The sequence below is a fragment of the Natrix helvetica genome, assembly GCF_964273705.1.
Source record: "Natrix helvetica genome assembly, chromosome: 10".
Taxonomy (NCBI): Eukaryota; Metazoa; Chordata; class Lepidosauria; order Squamata; family Natricidae; genus Natrix; species Natrix helvetica.
The window spans coordinates 3,357,899-3,378,728 of record NC_138561.1 but is presented as its reverse complement, the minus strand read 5'-3'; the positions used below and the strand labels follow the sequence as shown (position 1 = coordinate 3,378,728).

The following is a 20,830-nucleotide window of genomic DNA, read 5'->3' as shown; positions in this document are numbered from 1 at the left end:
GCTATTTGGAACCCTGACATCAGGTTCGTCGCAGTTTTCCCTTGCAATGGATCACCAGAGATCACCCAACTTCCTGTCTTCTGTTGCCTTCCCAGGTGTTCAAATCCACGAACGAACCAGCGTCATGCATGTCCTGGGCGAGAAGGGCTGCGTAACCGGAGTGGAGACAGACAGAGGGATGATTGAGTGCCCGTACTTCGTTAACTGTGCCGGGCAGGTGAGGCCCTGATTGGACTGTGGAGCTGAAGGGCTTGTGGTCCTGACCATGACTGGGTCTCCTCTTTGGGGGGTTCTGGGACTGCCTGCCAAAATAGACTTTTATCAAACAGATTTTACGTGGCTGGGCCTTTTGTGCAACAAACGAGAAGCACTTATTCAGATTGGCAAGCTGCTCACGGCATTAGATGGGGAATAGAACAGAATGAGCTGGAAGGGACCATGGAGGTCTTCTAGTCTAGCCCCCAGCTCTCTGAATTACAGTTTAAATTACAGAAATTAATCCTATAGAAAATTTGAAGTAGACAAAAGAGTTTATGGCTTTGAACAGAGTGTGATCTTCAGAAAGGCATATGATAGAGTAGAATGGAATTTTATATGCTACCATACTTGGGCAAGAGTAAGTGAAGGAAAAGTGGCTTTGTTAATTACATTTTAAAGTAGATTATGGTACTAAGTCTGAATGAGCTGGAAGGGACCTTGGAGGTCTTCTAGCCTAGCCCCCTGCTCAAGCAGGAGAACCTATACCATCTCAGACAAGTGACTGTCTAGTCTCTTCTTAAAAGCCTCCAGTGATGAAGCACCCACGATTTCTGGTGGCAAGCTGTTCCACTGGTTAATTGTCCTCCCTGTTAGGAAGTTTCTCCTTAATTCCAGGTTGCTTCTCTCTTTGATTAGACTCAGTTGCAGTTGTGTTAAATGGGGTGGCTGGTGGGATCGAGGGCAGCGGGCGAATGGATGGCTGCTTCTTGCAGGCATATTGTTGCTGGAATACCAGAAGGAGCTCATGGGAAGGTTATCTATCTGCTTTTCTCACCATTATCTTTGGGTTCTGTGATCACAACTAATTGTGCAGAGCATGGAATTGTGGTCAGCGAGTGTTAAACCATATTAGCCATTATTTGCTAACTGTTTGTGTGCTGCACCAGTTGAAAAGCAGACTATAAAACGAAATAATAAATAACTTGTTCCTTATGCATTTTATCTCTGGTGACGAGGTGTAAAGAACAGATCCTTACTACTTCTTCCCAGGCAGTTGCTCACATCCATCCTGCAAACTTCCTTGCACTACATGTTAGATATATTATCACTGCTATTTCTTTGGCAACAATAAGAATCTCATCAACTAAATTCCCATCTATTAGAGCAAATCCCAGAGTTGACCAAAGAGAGTTTATAGGTGGTATTAAAGCTGCTTCTTAAAATAGCAGTAATTCTAGATTGAGCTGGAAACATTATAATCATCATATTCATATAACTATTTCTGAAGTCGATATCTACTTGTTCTGTTTGGTTTTTTTTTTAAAAAAAATGATAAAGCAACATTTAAAATTGATAAGTCATTCTAACACAATCTTACTGTTAATTTTCCCCTGCCCTTCCGATGCAGCATAAAAAATTAATTCAGTTAATTTTGTTACTATCTCCTAAATTCATTATAGCAAAACACTCTTTCTTTAAATCAGGGGTGTCCAAACTTGGGAACTTTAAGACTTGTGGACTTCAACTCCCAGAATTCCCCAGCCAGCATGGCTGGCTGGGGAATTCTGGGAATTGAAGTCCACAAGTCTTAAAGTTCCCAAGTTTGGACACCCCTGCTTTAAATGAATAACATCTAAAAATTTGGTAAATATCACCTTCTGAAAAATTAACACAACATTAAAAGTGTTCTGAAGCACTTTGTTTAAAGATTATTTTACTCATTTAATTTCTATGGTTTCCGTTTAATGAAAGAAATTCCTAATGCATTAAAGTGTCCTTTTGGAGCAAAATATTGAAAATTAACAGTCGTTTCAGTCCTTGAGGTTACAAACCAACTTATATACACAACTTTCTGGGTTTTTTTTATTTGTTCCTGTAAAATGTGAGGCTTTGAGTTTCCTATGATGGTATTTTTGTATTCCTCCATTAAAAAAAAATAGGTTGAAATGTTTCTTTGATGTGGCACAATTTCAAGAGTTAGCCCCATTGACCTCAAATCTGTCCTGGGTTTCTTTAAACGCCCTCCTTTGCTTTCAGTGGGCTTACGAGCTCGGCCTTTCCAACGAAGAGCCGGTCAGCATCCCGCTGCATGCCTGCGAACACTTCTACCTGCTGACACGCCCCCTGAAGACTCCGCTGGAGAGTAGCACGCCAAGTGAGGACACTTCTCTTGTCTTGCAGGTGCTTGGGCTTTGGCACAATGGCAGGCCATGGGTGTTCGGTGCAGAGGTGCTTGGCGAAGCAAAGGTTGGAGGCCCCAGGTGCTCCAGGTGTTTAGGGACTATCAACTCCAGGGACAGGGAGGCTTCAGTACAGGCTGACTGTCTGCCACTTGGACACTTGGCGCTCCAGAGATTTCTTTTTCTTTTTTTGAATTTTATTTTCAAAACCAACACAACACATAAAATCTTCTTTTTTTGGCCTACTGTAGAAAGTGTATCAGTTGGTTACAAAAAACCTTTGTGCATCTCGTCATCAAACATAATCCATATTAACTCAAGTATTTTAACTCAAAAATGTATATACATATTTCCATCATCATGCCTCCATTTACATTTGACTATAATTGTTTAAACGTCCTTCATCATAAAATATACCAAGATTTAATACATAACCACATAATAGCATTTCATTTACTATTTCTAAGATCCTCCAATAACACTGAATCTTTATGTCCTATTCTGGTTAAACATTCATAATATTCAATAACAAAGTTTTCTTCTTTCCAAATCATTATTTGCAATTTACATCCAATTTCCTTATGTTGTACCTATGCCTAATATATACCTTATTATCATTATCCCTCCTTTATTTAACTATATCCTGTATCATAACATTTTCCCCCTAATATTCAAAACTTAACTATATCTAACTTAGTTCTTTTTTTTAATTAATCTTTATATAAAATCCAAGAGGGTTTCTAATCTTCCTTTCATGGGTACCATTCAATATTCATATCCCATTATTGCTTATCATGACACATTACACTACACCTCCAGAGATTTCTTGTCTGTGAGTTAAAGTCAGGGTATCCAACCTTAGCAACTTTTAAGACTTGTGGATTTCAACTCCCAGAATTCTTAAAAGTTGCCACGGTTGGACTTCTCTTCTGACCCAGTTCCCCAAAACAAACCCTTTATCATTCCTTTCTAGTGGTATATAGCCTTTACTGTCATTGTACAAAAATAAATACAACAAAAATGGTTTTAGCCCCCTGGTGCAATTCATGACAGCAAATACAAACAACATAAATGGTATATAGAATATTCTCAATGCAAGGGGAAAAGAAAAAAGAAAAACTAGTCATATGTTTCCACGTGAGCGTGGTATGATTGTGGTTGTGTTTTAGAGTCTGACAGCCCAAGGATAGACTTCATTAGGAGTCGACAAAATGTTTCTCTCTCACCGCAGGCTAACAAGTCCGTCCGGCAGGGAGATGAATAGTTGTTCGCCGCATCTATTCATCTCCGCCCCCTGCCTTTGATCCCCAGAACTAGGGTGGGGCTTCGCTAGCAATGGTGGCTCTTCTGTCCTGAGGATCAGCCCATAGATTTCCCTCCTCTCCTCTCCTCTCCTCTGCTTTCTGCACATCCGCATGTCAGGCACTGGACCCAGCTCTTCCTCCTCTTCCTCATCAGCCACCTCCAGACCTGGGGGCTGTTGACTCTCCATCTGAGGGCTGAGGGATGTCCCATGCTTCACTTCTGTCTCTCTCTCTCTCTCTCTGCCAGCTCCATTCCCTCTTCCCCCTTGGAGCTCTCAGGTTGCCTTGATGCTGACCCTGACTTCAGCTTTCTTGGAGCCTGGGGAGGGGGAAAATGCCCCCCCACCCCCTAGAGGCCCTCTGGAGGCGGGAAGCGGCCTGTTTTCTGACTTTCGGTGGGCCAGGTAGGTCTGTTTTTCACCCTCCCCAGGCTCCAGAGGCTTTCTAGGAACCTGGGGAGGGGGGAAAAACAGCCCAACATGCAAACCGGAAGTTCAGGAACGGACTTCCGGGTTGCCCATTGTGATGTTTTTCTCCCTCCGGAGGCTTCAGGAGGCTTCTCTAAGCGGTTTACAGAGTCAGCCTATTTGCCCCCAACAATCTGGGTCCTCATTTTACCCACCTCGGAAGGAGGGAAGGCTGAGTCAACCTTGAGCCAGTGAGTTTTGAATTGCTGGCTGTGGGCAGAGTTAGCCTGCAATGCTGCATTCTAATAGGAAGGAAGGAAGGAAGGAAGGAGGAAGGGCAATAGCAATAGCACTTAGACTTATATACTGCTTTACTGTGCTTTACAGGCCTCTCTAAGCGGTTTACAGAGTCAGCCTATTTGCCCCCAACAATCTGGGTCCTCATTTTACCCACCGGGGAAGGATGGAAGGCTGAGTCAACCTTGAGCCAGTCAAGATCGAACTCCTGGCAGTGGGCAGAGTTAGCCTGCAATACTGTATTCTAAGCAATGCACCACCAAGTGGGACTTTTAGTTGCATGAGAAGGCAGCCTGGCCCTGGGTGCAAGAATGCTCTGCGCGGTGGGGCCCTTAGTAAGCAAGGAGAGTCCACCCCCCCTCTGTGTTTTGGGTTGGTTGCCGCCATCCCACCCCGCCTCCTGTTTTTCTCCCTGGGTTCAAGCCTTTGCTTCTCTCCTCCGCAGCTATCGTGGACCTTGATGGGAGGATCTACATCCGCAGCTGGGAGGGGGGCATCCTCTCGGGGGGCTTTGAAAAGAACCCCAAGCCTATTTTCACCGAGGGGAAGAATCAGCTGGAGGTACACCGCTTGCAGGAAGACTGGGACCACTTTGGTAAGGCGGCCGGGCGGTTGATTGGCGTAAAGCAGGGATGGGGAACAATGGCCCCCTTTATGACTTGTGGACTTCAACTCCCATCATTCCCGAGCCAGCTGGCTCGAGAATGATGGGAGTTGAAGTCCACAAGTCATAAAGGGGGCCATCGTTCCCCACCCCTGGTTTAAAAGAATGCCCATTTTACTTGTTTCTTTTTCTTTATTTGCTCCATTTTGATGCTGCCCATCAAAACTGAAGCTCACAAAAATACCGAATTTTCTGCATGCCTGAGCAAAGCAGTTGGGGGATAAAAAGAGCTCCCAGCATTACATTGCAGCGTCCTCTGTTTTTTTGGAGGAACTTTGCACGTATATCCCGGTTGCTCTTTCCCACTTCCCCTCTTTTTCATCTTCCCTGCCAGGTAAGTGCAGGTAGGCCTCGACTTATGACCAAAATCGAGCCCAGAATGTATGTTGCTAAATGAGACGTTTGTTAAGTGAGTTTTGCCCCATTTTACAACTTTCCTTGCCACAGTTGTTAAGTGAATCACTGCAGCTGTTAGATTAGATTAACACGGTTGTTAAGTGAAGCTGGCTTCCCCATTGACTTTGCTTGTCAGAAGGTCGCAAAAAGGGGACCACGTAACTCTGGGACATGGCAACCGTCATAAATGTGAACCAGTTGCCAAACATTTGTACGTAAATCACGTGACCTTTGCAGCATGCAAAGGTTGTAAGTGTGAAAAACATTCATGAGTCACTTTTTTCAGTGCCGTTGTAACTTTGAACCGTCACTAAATGCACCGTTGTAAGTCAAGGACTACCTGCAACTTTTAAGATGCTGTGATGTTGCTAAGGCACCATGACGAGCAGAATGCAGGTTGCCCTCGACTTACGACCGCAATTGAGCCCAACCTTTCGGTGGCTAAATGAGACATTTGTTAAAAGTGAGATTTGCCCCATTGTACGACTTTTCCTGCAACCGTGGTTAAGTGAATAACTACAGTGGTTAAGTTAGTCACACGGTTGTTAAGTGAATCTGGTTGACTTTGCTTGTGAGAAGGTCGCAAAAAGGGATCAGTGACCTCAGGACACTGCAAGCATCAAATACTACTCGGTTGCTAAGCCTCCAAATTTTGATCGCACGAATGGCCCTGAATCACATTTTTGATGCTGTTGTAACTTCAAATCGTCACTAAGTGAACTGTTGTAAGTTGAGAACTACCTGTAGAAAGCAGGCTGGCCGAGAAACATGCTTTGCTCTAAGGCAGGGGTGTCCAAACTTGGGAACTTTTAAGACTTGCGGACTTCAACTCCCAGAATTCCCCAGCCAGCCATGCTGGCTGGGGAATTCTGGGAGTTGAAGTCCGCAAGTCTTAAAAGTTCCCAAGTTTGGACACCCCTGGCCTAGAGGAATCACCTGTAAGTGTCATTGTAGGAGACCTGGCACTTTTGGGGTGGTGGGAGTGTCCTCTCTTTTCTCTGCCATTGGTGGAGATCATTGTCTGCTCTCTCTTGGGGGGGGGATCAGAGCCACTGCTGAGTGCCTTGCTGCGGAGGATGCCGGATATGGAGGCCCTGGAGATCATGCAGCTGGTGAATTGCCCAGAATCCTTTACTCCAGACATGCGGTGCATCATGGGAGAAACCCCCAACATACAGGGGTACTTCGTCCTAGCAGGAATGAACGCGGCTGGTACATCTTTTGGAGGTGGTGCAGGCAAGTAAGTGGACTCATTTCCTGTCGAGGAAAGAAGCGGCGGGGGGGGGGGATATTTACAACTGGCATTCCTATGTTGACATATGCATACTGTTTTCCTTTCATTTATTTGATTTCAGTTTTCAAAGTAGTTGAATCACAGTTTTTTTTCCCTAGATGGTGGATACGTGTAGAACCAGATCGTGGAGAGGTCCCTTTTCCTTTTTTTTTCTTCCTAGTTTCTGCAAATAAGACTTGTGTTTATCCTCCTTTGCAGAAAGGAGGCACCGATGACCACTCGGGGATGCTGCCCCAAATTCTGTGCCTATAATAGGGTTGTGACTTACGAGTTACTTTTCCGAGTTCCTCTTATAGGTTTCCTCACATTTCTCATTGTGCGGTTTGGAATCTGTGACTCGGAGTGATGGGTTTTCTGGATATCTTCAGGAGGTTCAAAAGCCACTGGAGGGGGGCATTTTGATGCAATTTGTGCTGCAAACAGAGGGACTTGATGACCTCCACAGCCCCTTCCAGCTCTGTATGTTTTTGATAACAGGTACCTGGCCGAATGGATGGTGAATGGCTACCCCTCCGACAACGTCTGGCCCTTGGACCTGAAGCGCTTTGGAGCCCTGCAGAGCAGCCGTACCTTCCTCCGTCATCGGGTCATGGAAGTGATGCGTAAGTAGCTCCGAAGTTTGCCTGTCTCTCGTGTTCCCTGGGCTTGCCACGTAGCTCATGGAGGTGGGCGAGGGCTTGCGCCTGGTCTCCGAGGTGGGGTGTGGGAGGAGTCACTGTATGGGTATTGTTACGGCCCAATTGCCTGGAGACTGAGGTAAACTGAGGACACGCCCTCTGCCCCTCCTGGTGACTCCCCAGATCAACCTCAGTCTTCGGCCTAACGCAGGGGTGTCCAAACTTGGCAACTGACTTGTGGACTTCAACTCCCAGAATTCCCCAACCAGCTGGCTGGGGAATTCTGGGAGTTGAAGTCCACAAGTCTTAAAGTTGCCAAGTTTGGACACCCCTGGCCTAACAGGAGCTATACAGTGACTCTCCAGTAATTTTAGATAAGAGTTTTTGTAGTTACTTAGAAATTTTCTTTCCTTAAGCAAGCCTACCTTGCCTCTTCTGCCTCGGTTTTGCGCCCTTTTGCCTGGCTGCGTAAGCGCTCCCGCGCCAGCTGCGGCCCGAGGGCCCCGCAACACCGGCTCCGGTGGAGAGGGGGGGGGCAAAAGCCAAGCTTCGTCACCTGCTGCCATCCGGAGGAGAAGAGGAAGCCATTGGAGCCACGAAGACTCCGGAGGCAGCGAGAAGAAGAAGGAGCGGCTCAGTCGGAGCCGCTCTAGGGTTTGCGCCTGTTTCCTGGCTTGGCAGCTGATGGTTCATTCCTTAGAGCAGGGGTGTCCAAAGTTGGCAACTTTAAGACTTGTGGACTTCAACTCCCAGAATTCCCCAGCCAGCAGAGCTGGCTGGGGAATTCTGGGAGTTGAAGTCCACAAGTCTTAAAGTTGCCAACTTTGGACACCCCTGCCTTAGAGGCTCTCAGAACAGCTTTGGAAGCTGTTTCTCAATGGGTGGAAATACCGTATTTTTCGGACTATAAGGCGCACCATGATTTTGAAGAGGTAAATTTTAAAAAGAAGTTTTTGCACTCTGCAGGCCTCCCAAACCCTCTGCACCCCCACCCCCAAAAAAGAGCATGTAGAGCTTTGGGAGGCTTGTAGAGTTCTCCTGGAGGCTGGGGGTGGGGGGCAAAAATGAGGAAAAAACGGGCCGTTTTTTGCAGAAAAAAAGGGGGGGCATGCAGAGCTTTGGGAGGCTCTTAGAGTGCTCCTGAGGGTTGGGGCGGGGGTGGAGTGAGCAAAAACGGCTCATTTTTGCCCTCCCCAACCCTCAGGAGCACTTTGCAAGCCTCCCAAACCCTCTGCAAGTCCATTTTTGCAAAGGGGCAGGGTTTTGGTAGGCCAAAAATGTTGTATTCAGTGGATAAGACGCACCTAGATTTTCACCCTCTTTTTTGAGAGAAAAAGGTGCGTTTTATACTCCGAAAAATACGGTAATTAATTATTATTTTCCTTGGCTGCACAGTCAGCCAAATGCTTAGTTTGGGTTTGGCATTTTCGTCCGCCCATCCTTCCCAAGGCTCTGGGATAGGAAAATGACGTTGCTGGATGTAAGCCACAGGATGTAAGCTGTTCTGAATAAAACTGCCTTTTGCAATTGACTGGTGATGATCTTGTCAATGCCGATGATGTTCAAGTTGTGCTCCAGATGTTTTGGGATTGCACCCAAGGTGCCTATTGCTATTGGTGTTAAGTTTGCTTATCATTATTACCGTATTGCCAAGAAAGAGCAAACAAAACTCTTCTTGGACTTTTGCATAGAATTAAGTGGTTTAGAACCTCTTGGGGAAAATCACATTCTCCTCCTGTTTTTAGGAAGGTTCATATTAACCGCAGATGGCTTTCAGTTGTTAAGACCAGCTTAACATCCTGGCTCCAATTTCCCCTTTGAAGCTAGACATAGTCAGTGGAAACCTTATTATAAAAGTAATGCTACATCATAGGTCATAATGAGGGGAAGGAAGAAATTCTACCCTTTTCTTCTTGACTACCTAAATTGGCGTAGAGATGAAAAAGTAACATATTTTTCGGAGTATGACGCATCTTTTTCCCTCAAAAAAGAGGCTGAAAATTGGGGTGCATCTTATACACTGAATACAGCATTTGTGGCCTCCAGAAACCTCGCCCCCTTTGCAAAAATGGCCATGCATAGCCTTTAGGAGGCTTCCAGAGTGCTCCTGAGGGCTGGGGAGGGCAAAAATGAGCAAACAATGGGCTATTTTTCGCTCCTTTTGGGGGGGGGCTCAGCCCCCAGGAGCACTCTACAAGCCTCCTAAATGGTATGCATGCCCTTTTTTTGATAAAAAATGGGCCCATTTTCGCGAAAACAGGCTGTTTTGGGGAGGCCTACAGAGTGCAAAACCCTTTTTTAAAAAATTTGCCTCTTCAAAATCTTGGTGCATCTTATAGTCCGAAAGATACGGTACCTATAGAAGAAAACGTAGCTCAGGATTGAATTGTGGACTTCCTGGTGCTCTCTGAGCATTATGCTGGGAAGATGTTACCTAGTCAGGCCTTGAAACGTCTGCAAGAAAGCCACCAAGTTCAGAGAGCATCAAGGCCTCCACACGTTTGATCCATGTTGGGGAAAACAGTAGGAACAACTTTTCCAAATCCAAAATTATTTCCCTACAAGGAGCTTCTTGAGCTTGGATTGATATCCTGGTGGGCTTCTTTTCTGTTGAAGTTTGATCTGGATGTTTGGGGGATTATAAAAGGATATTCTATGAGCTGTAGTGGCAAAGTGGTTAGAGTACAGTATTGCAGGCTACTTCTGCTGGCTGACTGCAGTTTGGCTGTTCGAATCCCACCAACTCAAGGTTGGCTCAGCCTTCCATCCTTCCGAGGTGGGTAAAATGAGGAGCCAGATTATTGGGGGCAAATAGGCCGACTCTGTAAACTGCTTAGAGAGAACTGTAAAGCACCGTGAAGCTGTATATAAGTCTAAGTGCTATTACTATTGCCCTCCTTTCTTTCTTTCTTTCTTTCTTTCTTTCTTTCTTTCTTTCTTTCTTTCTTTCTTTCTTTCTTTCTTTCTTTCTTTCTTTCTTTCTTTCTTTCTTTCTTTCTTTCTTTCTTTCTTTCTTTCTTTCTTTCTTTCTTTCTTTCTTTCTTTCTTTCTTTCTTTCTTTCTTTCTTTCTTTCTTTCTTTCTTTCTTTCTTTCTTTCTTTCTTTCTTTCTTTCTTTCTTTCTTTCTTTCTTTCTTTCTTTCTTTCTTTCTTTCTTTCTTTCTTTCTTTCTTTCTTTCTTTCTTTCTTTCTTTCTTTCTTTCTTTCTTTCTTTCTTTCTTTCTTTCTTTCTTTCTTTCTTTCTTTCTTTCTTTCTTTCTTTCTTTCTTTCTTTCTTTCTTTCTTTCTTTCTTTCTTTCTTTCTTTCTTTCTTTCTTTCTTTCTTTCTTTCTTTCTTTCTTTCTTTCTTTCTTTCTTTCTTTCTTTCTTTCTTTCTTTCTTTCTTTCTTTCTTTCTTTCTTTCTTTCTTTCTTTCTTTCTTTCTTTCTTTCTTTCTTTCTTTCTTTCTTTCTTTCTTTCTTTCTTTCTTTCTTTCTTTCTTTCTTTCTTTCTTTCTTTCTTTCTTTCTTTCTTTCTTTCTCTTTCTTTCTTTCTTTCTTTCTTTCTTTCTTTCTTTCTTTCTTTCTTTCTTTCTTTCTTTCTTTCTTTCTTTCTTTCTTTCTTTCTTTCTTTCTTTCTTTCTTTCTTTCTTTCTTTCTGGTTGACTCAGCCTTCCATCCTTCTGAGGTGGGTAAAATGAGGAGCCAGATTTTGGGGGGAAATAGGCTGACTGTAACCACTTAAGAGAGGGCTGTAAAGCAGTGTAAAGCGGTATATTAGTCTAAGGGCTATTGCCATTGCTATCCTGTCTGGGCTGGGAAGATAATGTGCTCTGCCCCTTCCAGCACATTGATTCTGTGGTTCTGTGGCCTCTCTCCAGCCTTGATTTACGACTTAAAAGTTCCCCGCTGGGATTTCCAGACTGGCCGGCAACTCCGCACGTCTCCCCTTTACGACCGGCTGGATGCCCAGGGAGCGAGATGGATGGAGAAGCATGGCTTTGAGAGGGCAAAATTCTTTGTCCCTCCAGGGAAAGGTGAGAGTGATTTCCCCCTGAATGCACCCGGAAACGCGAGAGCCACGTTTGGGGGCCCATCCTGAGCCTTGTGCTTCCTCTCCCGTAGATTTGCTGGCTCTGGATCAGAGCAAGACGTTTTACAAGCCGGACTGGTTTGACATTGTGGGCGCAGAGGTCAAATGCTGCAAAGAGGCCGTGTGCGTGATTGACATGTCGTCTTTCACCAAGTTCGAGATAAGCGTAAGTGCATCTTCCTCCAGAGCTTCCTTTTTCATTTGGAAGCTTTCCGTGTTGGTTTGTAGGGTGTCAGAAATGCCACCTCCCTGCCAGTCTGCCATGAAGCAGGGAAACTGAACTGTGAGAACCAAGGCCGGTTCCCTGGGAGAAGAATGCCAACCTGTAGAGTCACTATTTCCAAAACATCTCTTTTAAACTCGATTGGACAATGAGAGATACACAATGGGAAAAGGGACCAAGGGAAGAAAATTATCATATTTTTCAGAGTATAATATGCACCTTTTCCCCCCCAAAAAGAGGGTGAAAATCTGGGTGCGTCTTATACACTGAATACATCAATTTTTGCCTCCCGAAACTCTGCCCCCTTTGCAAAAATGAACGTGCAGAGGCTTCGGGAGGCTTGCAAAGTGCTCCTGGGGGCTGGGGAGGAGGGCAAAGACGAGCAATAAAGGGCTGTTTTTGCTCATTTTTGCACCCCCTCCCCAGCCCCCAGGAGCACTCTACAAACCTCCCGAAGCTCTGCATGCCTTTTTTTTGTGAGTGTGTGCAAAAAACAAGGCGTGCAGAGGGTTTGGGAGGCCTGCAGAGTGCAAAAACATTTTTTTAAAAAATTACTTCTTCAAAATCATGGTGCATCTTTCACTCCGGTGTGTCTTATAGTCCAAAAGATACGGTAACTGGCAAAAGTTTGGCGTGAAATCTCAGCTCTGGCTTTTACGCTCCTGTAGTTCACTTGACTTCTAGTAAACTATGCCTTTCTCAACAACTGGAGTTAAGGATCGTTTTTACTCAGAAGCCCAAGTTGAGTCAGGTCTGACACAGAGACCTGACTTCAGACATAAGTTTTTAGACTTTGACTTTGGCTTAGTAACGTATTGCCAGTGTAAGTAGTGGGGCAGGTAAGTCTTTATTGCTTAGTGTCATTTGCAAATGCAACCAATTTGGGGTAGGGTAAAACTTTTAATTGCAACATGTATAACATGTGAAGCCTACGCCTTAAGAAGGTGGAGATTTTGAGACAAGCTCAAAACACAAACATTGTGATTGCCAGTCTTGGTTTAAGGTTAAGGACTTTTCATTGTTTTAGCTCCTTCCTTTTTTGTTGTTGTTGTTGTTTCTGGGAACAAAAAGATTTCCTCTGGATGTGGAACTTTTATTTAAATTGTTCATAGTTCAGTTCAGTTCAGTTTAGTTTAGTTTAGTTTATTGTCATTGCACCTCGAACAATTAAATGCCATCCTCAGTGTACATTATAACTATAAAAATAAAACACAAACACACATTCTATACAATTAAATTGAAAACCCCTGATATTGCATTAATATTGCATTAGTCGGTAGAATTCAACATAGTTACTGCTCTTGGATAGAAGCTGTTTTTCAGCCTATTTGTCCTTGGTTTTTGTTTTTGTTTTAATTTTTAATTTTAAACACATGAAAACAATAATGAAGACATAGACTACATTTACACAACACACCGGAACTTCATGTTCCTTCTTGAAGCAGTTTCGAATCGGTAGGTTTTTTAAATATATTTTTATTATTTTTACATTTAAAACAATGCAATACCGCGGAGTCGGAGTGACCATACATTCACATTATATACAGCTAGTTTCAACCATTAACAATTAGCCTGCTTAATACATTGTCTATCCTTCTGTCCAATCACAATATATACATTTGTTCCAGTCTTGTCATCTTGTCTTATACCAATCATAAAATCTGTTCCATATTTCAAAATATTCTGATTCCCCTTTATTTTTAAGTTCAAGAGTGAGCCTATCTGCTTCCGCACAGGCCAATACTTTTCTGATTATATTTAGCTCTGACGGTGTATTTTCTTTTTTCCAATACTGTGCATAGGTTATGCGCGCTGCAGTTAGTATATGTATAATTAAATAAAGTGTATCTTTCTTAAACCCCTCCGGTATTATGCCTAGGAGAAAGGTTTCTGGTTTAAGCATAATTTGTTCTCCCACCATTTGTTCTAACCATGATTGAATCATTTTCCAATATTTTTTTGCCTCATTGCACGTCCACCACATATGATAGAAAGTGCCTGGTGTTTTTTTACACTTCCAACAGTTTGGGGGCAGATTTTTGAACATTTTGGAAAGCCGTGCTGGGGGGAGATGCCATCTGTAAAACATCTTATAAATATTTTCTTCATACGCCGTAGCCAATGTTAGTTTCTGATTAAGTATCCAAAGTTTTTCCCACTTAGCCAATTCCACATTGTAACCGAAATTTTTCGCCCAGAATCGGTACGTTTTTATATACACCATTTTCCCTCCTAATACACTGAGTTTCACCATTTTTAACCCTCTTATTTCATTATCTTTTACTTATCTTATCTATATTTTCGCTATATACATCAGGCAAACTTTGTCCTTCTTCTGCTTGTGTAACCTTTTTCCTTGGTTTGTAACTTTTATCTTTCTTAGGCTATTATCGTTAATCTTTGTTTTTTCCCCCCAACCACCTGTACCATTTTCCCCATAATAAATGATAGTCTTGTCTCTTCCTTTCCTTGGACTTTTTAATTTAACTCGTCCATCTCAGCGCAGTCTAGAATCTTACTTATTATTTCATCTTCACTGGGTGTCGACTTATTCTTCCATCTCTGTGCGAATGCAATCCTAGCCACTGTAATTCTATGTAAGATTAAATATAAGGTCTCGTTTATATTTAGTTGTCGTTATACCTAATAGGAACGTCTCCGGTTTCCAGTCAATTTGCTTGTTTCAATTTGCCCTTGTTTTTATTGTCCTGTACTGTCTGCCAGATGGTAATAGTTCAAAAAAAGGGTGCCCAGGATGCACTGGGCAGGTACCAAGTTATCTCTGGCCCGGGGCAGTTTGGCTTCAAATGCCTCTACACCATGCCTCTGTCTCCTCTCGCAGGCAGCTGGTAGGCTTCAGATTCGTCTGCTGTGTCTTGGCCACATCTGTCAAGCTGTTCTTACGTTTTGTGTTCCTTCTCCCACCTGCTGCAGTCCACAGGAGGACAAGCTTTGGAAGTCCTGCAGTATCTCTTCTCCAACGACCTGGATGTGCCAGTTGGGCATATTGTGCATACGGGGATGCTCAATCACAACGGAGGTTATGAGAACGACTGCAGCATAGCCCGTCTGAACAAACGCAGGTAAGGTCTCCCAGGTACAGCCTGGATACTCGCTGGCTTCATCCTGTGGGGCCTTTGGTGATCCATACTCGGAATCTGGTTGAAGCCATGATGCTGTCAGAATGATAAACTCAATGTGGCATCATTAGCAGGATTATATCATAGCTCATGATATTATTAGACCATCACTGTGGCTTAAGAGAAGCTTTGGTGTCTGTATAACATTAGGATGTAGGCACAAACAACTTCAATCACCTGAGTTTAACTAGAAAGGGGAGGCATCTTTCCCCATTCCATACTTTAATTTCATATAAACACATTCAGAAGACAGTCCAGGAATTTCTATCACTGCTTAGCCAAAATGTGTTGTTTGATCCTGGTTATTTTTCCTTAAACCGTGGTCAGTGATGTAACCTGTCAGGCCAATTACCTGTGGTTTATCTGATAAACTATGGTTAAGCGGTCTGTTGATAGTGTGATATACACAACTATGGACTTGTGCAAGCCTAGAGAACCGCATGCTGTAGAATGTAACGTGCTCAGTGTATTGAAGGTGCCTTTCCAGAAATGGGACAAGCAAGAAAGTTGCTAAATGACATGGAAACCTGTTGCTATCAGAGTTGGATAGTGAGCACCTGACTGGCCATTTTCACTGGCTGACTCGTTAACAGTTATGCTTTTTAATAAAACAGGTTATTTGGAAAAGGTGCTTCCACACTTTGTGTCCTTCTGGTTCCAAATACTGACTCGCACATGGTTGCTATGGTAATTCATATTTTACTCAAGGTCCAAGAGATAACAACAGCCAAAGCCTGCAAATCAAAACAGAGTGCCTGACAAATGCTTGCTTGAATGGTTAGCTTTTTAAAAAAAAAAAGAGAGTGCAGAGGAATAGTCCAAAATCAGTCCAAGGATCCAAGAGATGGATCAGGGTTATTAGGCAGTCCAGAATTTCACAAGCAGAAACTACGAATGCCACACAAGAGCCAGAGATCAGATGGTTGTTTCTGGCAAAGGGAACATGGGTCAGAATTGCCTCTTATATCAGGCTGAAGTCATTAATCAAGAGATTTGCTCTCTTGCTTGGCAAGAACCCCTTTCCGAAGGAGGTGGACAGTTAAGAAATAGGAGGTAGGGAGGGAGGGAGGTGAGTGGATGCCTGATGGAATAAGTAATGAAGTGTTATCTGACGGCATCTTTGCGAAGGCTTTGTATAAAAATTGTCCCCTTTGGGCTTAAATGCGCTTCCTGTGTGTTTCATCCTGCAGCTTCTTCATGATTTCCCCACAGACCAGCAGGTTCACTGCTGGGCCTGGTTGAAGAAGCACATGCCTGTAGACAGCAACCTCTTCTTGGAAGATGTAACCTGGAAGTTCACAGGTGAGGGCAGCTTATAGCAAATAGGTTTTAATCTTTGCCAGATACACGAGGCTTGTTGTGTCTCTTGGTTAGTGCGTCAGATCCAAGTTGGTGCCTTTATTTATTCCTCTGTTCGTTGTTTTTACAAATCGCTCAAGGCAGTGAACATACCCAACGCCCCTTCCTCCTCTTTGCCCCACAACGACCACCCTGTGTGGTGTGTTGGGCTGAGAGAAAGTGACTGGCCCAAAGTCACTTGCCGTCTTTTATGCCTAAGACAGGACGGTGGCCCTTAGCAATAGCCTTTAGACTTATATACCGCTTCACAGTGCTTTCCAGCCCTCTCTAAGTGGTTTACAGAGTCAGCCTCTTCCCCCCAACAATCTGGCTTCTCATTTTACCCACCTTGGAAGGACGGAAGGCTGAGCCAAACTTGAGCTAGTGAGAATCGAACTCCTGTCAGTGGGCAGAGTTAGCCTGCAATACTGCATTCTAACGGAAGGAAGGAAGGAAGGAAGGAAGGAAGGAAGGAAGGAAGGAAGGAAGGAAGGAAGGAAGGAAGGAAGGAAGGAAGGACACTTAGACTTATATACCGCTTCACAGTGCTTTCCAGCCCTCTCTAAGCGGTTTACAGAGTCAACCTCTTCCCCCCAACAATCTGGCTTCTCATTTTACCCACCTTGGAAGGACGGAAGGCTGAGCCAAACTTGAGCTAGTGAGAATCGAATTCCTGTCAGTGGGCAGAGTTAGCCTGCAATACTGCATTCTAACAGGAAGGAAGGAAGGAGGGAGGGAGGGAGGGAGGAAGGAAGGAAGGAAGATACCAGCCCTCTCTAAGCAGTTTACAGAGTCAGCCTATTTGCCCCCAACAATCTGGGTCCTCATTTTACCCACCTTGGAAGGACGGAAGGCTGAGTCAACCTTTTTTTTTTTTTTTTTTTTTTATTAAAAGAGTTTTGTACAAACAAATTTTCCCCCTTTTCACCCCCCCCCTCCATACAATATAAATCTCATACAAATGCTATACCCCCCCGCAAAAATTCACATTCAAATATTATACCAAACACTTTACCCCCTCCCCACCCCCCATCTTAAAATAGATTACTCATAACCCCTCTCCTCCCAACAAAAACTATAGAGATTAGTCTTAAATTAATAATAACACATTGATCATTTTCTAAGCTAATTTAACATCTATAACCCTTAATATAAATTTCTCCTAGCCTAACAATGTTTCATTAGTCCCATCTTCTAATTTATTCATACATATATATTGCCCCACCCTCCACCCTAACCCTCCCCCACCTCCCGCACAAACCCACCCCCCTGACTTCCGCTGTATACCACTCTAATAATTCCAAACATCCCATATACTATTTACTCTGATCATCTACGGTCAAAACATTCTTACCTAAAGGCTAGATAATAACTCCTAGTCTGATATTTATTCTGTATATAATCAATCCATTTTGCCCATTCCTGTGTGTAATCCTCCTGTTTCTGAGCTTTTAAGAAAGCTGAAATTTTTGCCATTTCAGCGGACCCCGCCACCTTCTGAATCCATTGATCAATTGTTGGCAAAAAATCTTTTTTCCAATGTTGCGCAATCAACAACCTAGCTGCTGTAACCATATACAAGGCCAATTTTGTTTCCCCTTTGGTAAAATCCTTAACTATACCCAATAAAAACATTTGTGGAGTGAATTGTATTCTTTTCTTAAATACATTCTGCATAACCCACCATATTTTTATCCAAAAAGCTTTAACCTTGTTGCAGGTCCACCATACATGAAAAAAGGTAGCATCTAGACACCCGCATCTCCAACATTTTGGTTGAACATTTGGGTACATGCATGATAATTTTTTAGGATCTAAATACCATCTGTAAAACATTTTATAAAAATTCTCCCTTAAATTCTGTGACTGTGTAAATTTAACATTCTGAACCCATATTTTTTCCCACGTTTCCAACATAACCACTTCCCCAAAATTCTGAGCCCATTTAATCATACAATCCTTAACCAATTCACTTTCTGAGTCTCTTTCTAACAGTACATTATATATTCTTTTAACTTGTTTTGGACCAGTCTCTTTTATCTGCTTAATCAGTTCCACTTCTTTATCCATAAAGCCGACCCTGCGATCTTCTTCCCATCTCTTCTGAAGCTGTATGTAATGTAACCAATTTAAAGTAATTCCTTCTTCCAACAGCTGTTCCAGAGTTTTTAACTTCCATTCGCCCCCATCAGCAATAAGCACATCTTTATATAAACAACCCCCGAGTGACTTAATATTCGTAATCCCCATGGTGTCTGCAAGATCCAACCAAAGCGGTATTTTATAATCCCAATTGGGCCGGTGCTTCTTCCATATTCTCATCAAGGCACTACGGAGAACATGGTTGTTGAACACTTTATCCACCCTGTCTTCATAAAAAAGATATGCATGCCATCCCAGAACAAGATCATGGCCTTCTATATTGAGCAATTCCATTTTTGTTTTCCCAAACCAATCTGCTACATGCGTTAATACCGCAGCTTCATAATACAATCGAAGGTTTGGGAGTCTGAGGCCACCTCTTTCACGTGTATCTTGCATAATCTTCATCTTTACTCTCGGTTTTTTCTCCTTCCAAACAAATTTATTTAATGTTGTTTGCCAATTTAACAAGGTTTTATCTGACTTGAGCACCGGAATCATCTGGAATAGAAAGATAAATCTAGGTAGAATGTTCATTTTAATTGCTGAGATCCTTCCAAGCAAAGACAATTGTAACTTTTTCCACGCTTCAAGATCTTTCTGTATCTTTTGCCACAACACTTCATAGTTATTTGAGAAAAGTTTTGTGTTTGATTCTGAAATTTGTATTCCTAAATATTTAACTTTAGAAACTATTTCAAAACCTGCTAAACTTACAAGTCTCTTTCTTTGAGTCTCTGTCATGTTTTTAACCATCATTTTCGTTTTGTTTTGATTTAGTCTAAACCCAGACACCATGCCAAATTCTATTATGATATTTTTCATCTGGATTATTGATTTCAAAGGATGTGAAAGGGTAACAACCAGATCATCGGCGAATGCTCTAGTTCTGTATTCCTTTTGCCTGATAGCTATGCCATCTAAGGATTTTGAGTCGCGAATTGCGTTCAACAAGACTTCCAAAGTTAAAATAAATAACAATGGGGATAATGGGCAACCTTGTCTTGTGCCTTTTTGTATCTCGAAAGTTGTTGACAAATTTCCATTAATAATAAGTTGTGCATTTTGTTGCTGATAAATTGCTCCAATCGCCTGCCGCAATCGTGGTCCCATATCCATCTTTTCCAAAGTCTTGGTTAGAAAGTTCCAATTCACTCGATCGAAGGCCTTCTCTGCATCCAAGAAAACCAGCACTGCAGAGATCTGCTTATTCTTATCAAGATAGTCAATTAAATCTATGAGTTGCCTTACATTCTCCTTCATATGTCTGCCTTCAATAAATCCTGCTTGATCATGATGAATAATCTCTTGAATAACCGGCATCAATCTGTTGGCTAATACTTTAGCAAATATTTTATAATCTGTGTTCAGAAGAGATATCGGCCTGTAATCCTCTGGTTTCTTAGGGCCCTCTTTATCTTTAGGTATCAATGAGATAAAAGCCGCTTTCCATGAGAGAGGTATTTTACCTCCTTGTTGTATATTACAAAATAGTTGTGTAAGATATTCAATCATTTCCAGTTGTAAAGTTTTATAATACATTGCAGTCAAACCATCAGTCCCTGGAGCCTTAGCTAATTTAAGTTGATTTATAACTAAAGTGATCTCATCAGCGGTTATAAGACGTTCCAAATTTGCCTTTTGAAGCACAGAAATTTTTGCAACCCTTTTTCCTTCCAAAAAATCATCTATTAACTTGTTCTGTATATTATCCTGTACATATAGCTTAGTATAATAGTCCACAAATGATTTTTTAATCAACTCTTGTTGATATACCATCTTCCCTCGAAACTCAATTTTATCAATAATTCTATCATTCATATTCCTTCTCAAAGTATATGCTAACCATCTACCAGGTTTATTAGCGTTGGCAAAGGTGTTATGTTTAGCAAATAGCAAATTGGTTGCTGTTTGTTCTGCTATAAGCATCTGAAATTGATCTTTCAACAGCTTTAGCGCCATCTGGAGCGCCTGGTCATTCGGGTTTATTATAAGCAGCTGTTCTTTACGTTTTATTTCATCTTCCAATTCCATTCTCCTTTTCTGTCTAATTTGTTTGTGTTTAAAGTTCATATGTATCAGGACCCCACGCATATAAGCTTTACTTGCATCCCAAACTATTTCAATGGGAGTGCCCTTATTCATATTAAAACTGAAAAATTCCTTCATGTGTTTTTTAAGTTCATCAACATTTTTTTCATATCTAAATAAATTTTCATTTACTCTCCAAGACCTTCTTGGCCTCATCCCTAATTCAATTTGTAACCACACCGGACTATGATCGCTAAGTGACCTGGCGAAAATCTTGGATTTCTTGGCTTTAGGAAGTAGATCCGGTGTTAACAAAAAGAAATCAATCCTTGAAAAGGATTTATGTCTATCTGAGTAGAAAGAAAAATCCATCTCATTTAGATGTTGTGTCCTCCAAACATCTTTTAATTTCAAATCGTCTTGTAAATCAAAAAAAGCCTTTGGTAATTTGGTAGTGAATTTCGTCTTTGTACTCTTGTCTATCTTTGGAGAAATCACTCCATTCCAGTCTCCCATTATTAGAATACTC

General features: G+C 42.4%; 1 protein-coding gene across 1 annotated transcript in view; it reads left to right on the top strand.

The window, feature by feature from the left end:
- Positions 1 to 20,830, top strand: part of PDPR (pyruvate dehydrogenase phosphatase regulatory subunit) — a 41,246-nt gene that overhangs the window by 10,272 nt on the left and 10,144 nt on the right. The window contains 10 exon segments of the mRNA XM_081963014.1: positions 96 to 217; positions 2,236 to 2,353; positions 4,832 to 4,981; positions 6,494 to 6,686; positions 7,218 to 7,342; positions 11,216 to 11,371; positions 11,460 to 11,593; positions 14,585 to 14,733; positions 15,981 to 15,991; positions 15,994 to 16,092. Of these exon segments, the coding sequence (XP_081819140.1) occupies positions 96 to 217; positions 2,236 to 2,353; positions 4,832 to 4,981; positions 6,494 to 6,686; positions 7,218 to 7,342; positions 11,216 to 11,371; positions 11,460 to 11,593; positions 14,585 to 14,733; positions 15,981 to 15,991; positions 15,994 to 16,092 (1,257 nt within the window).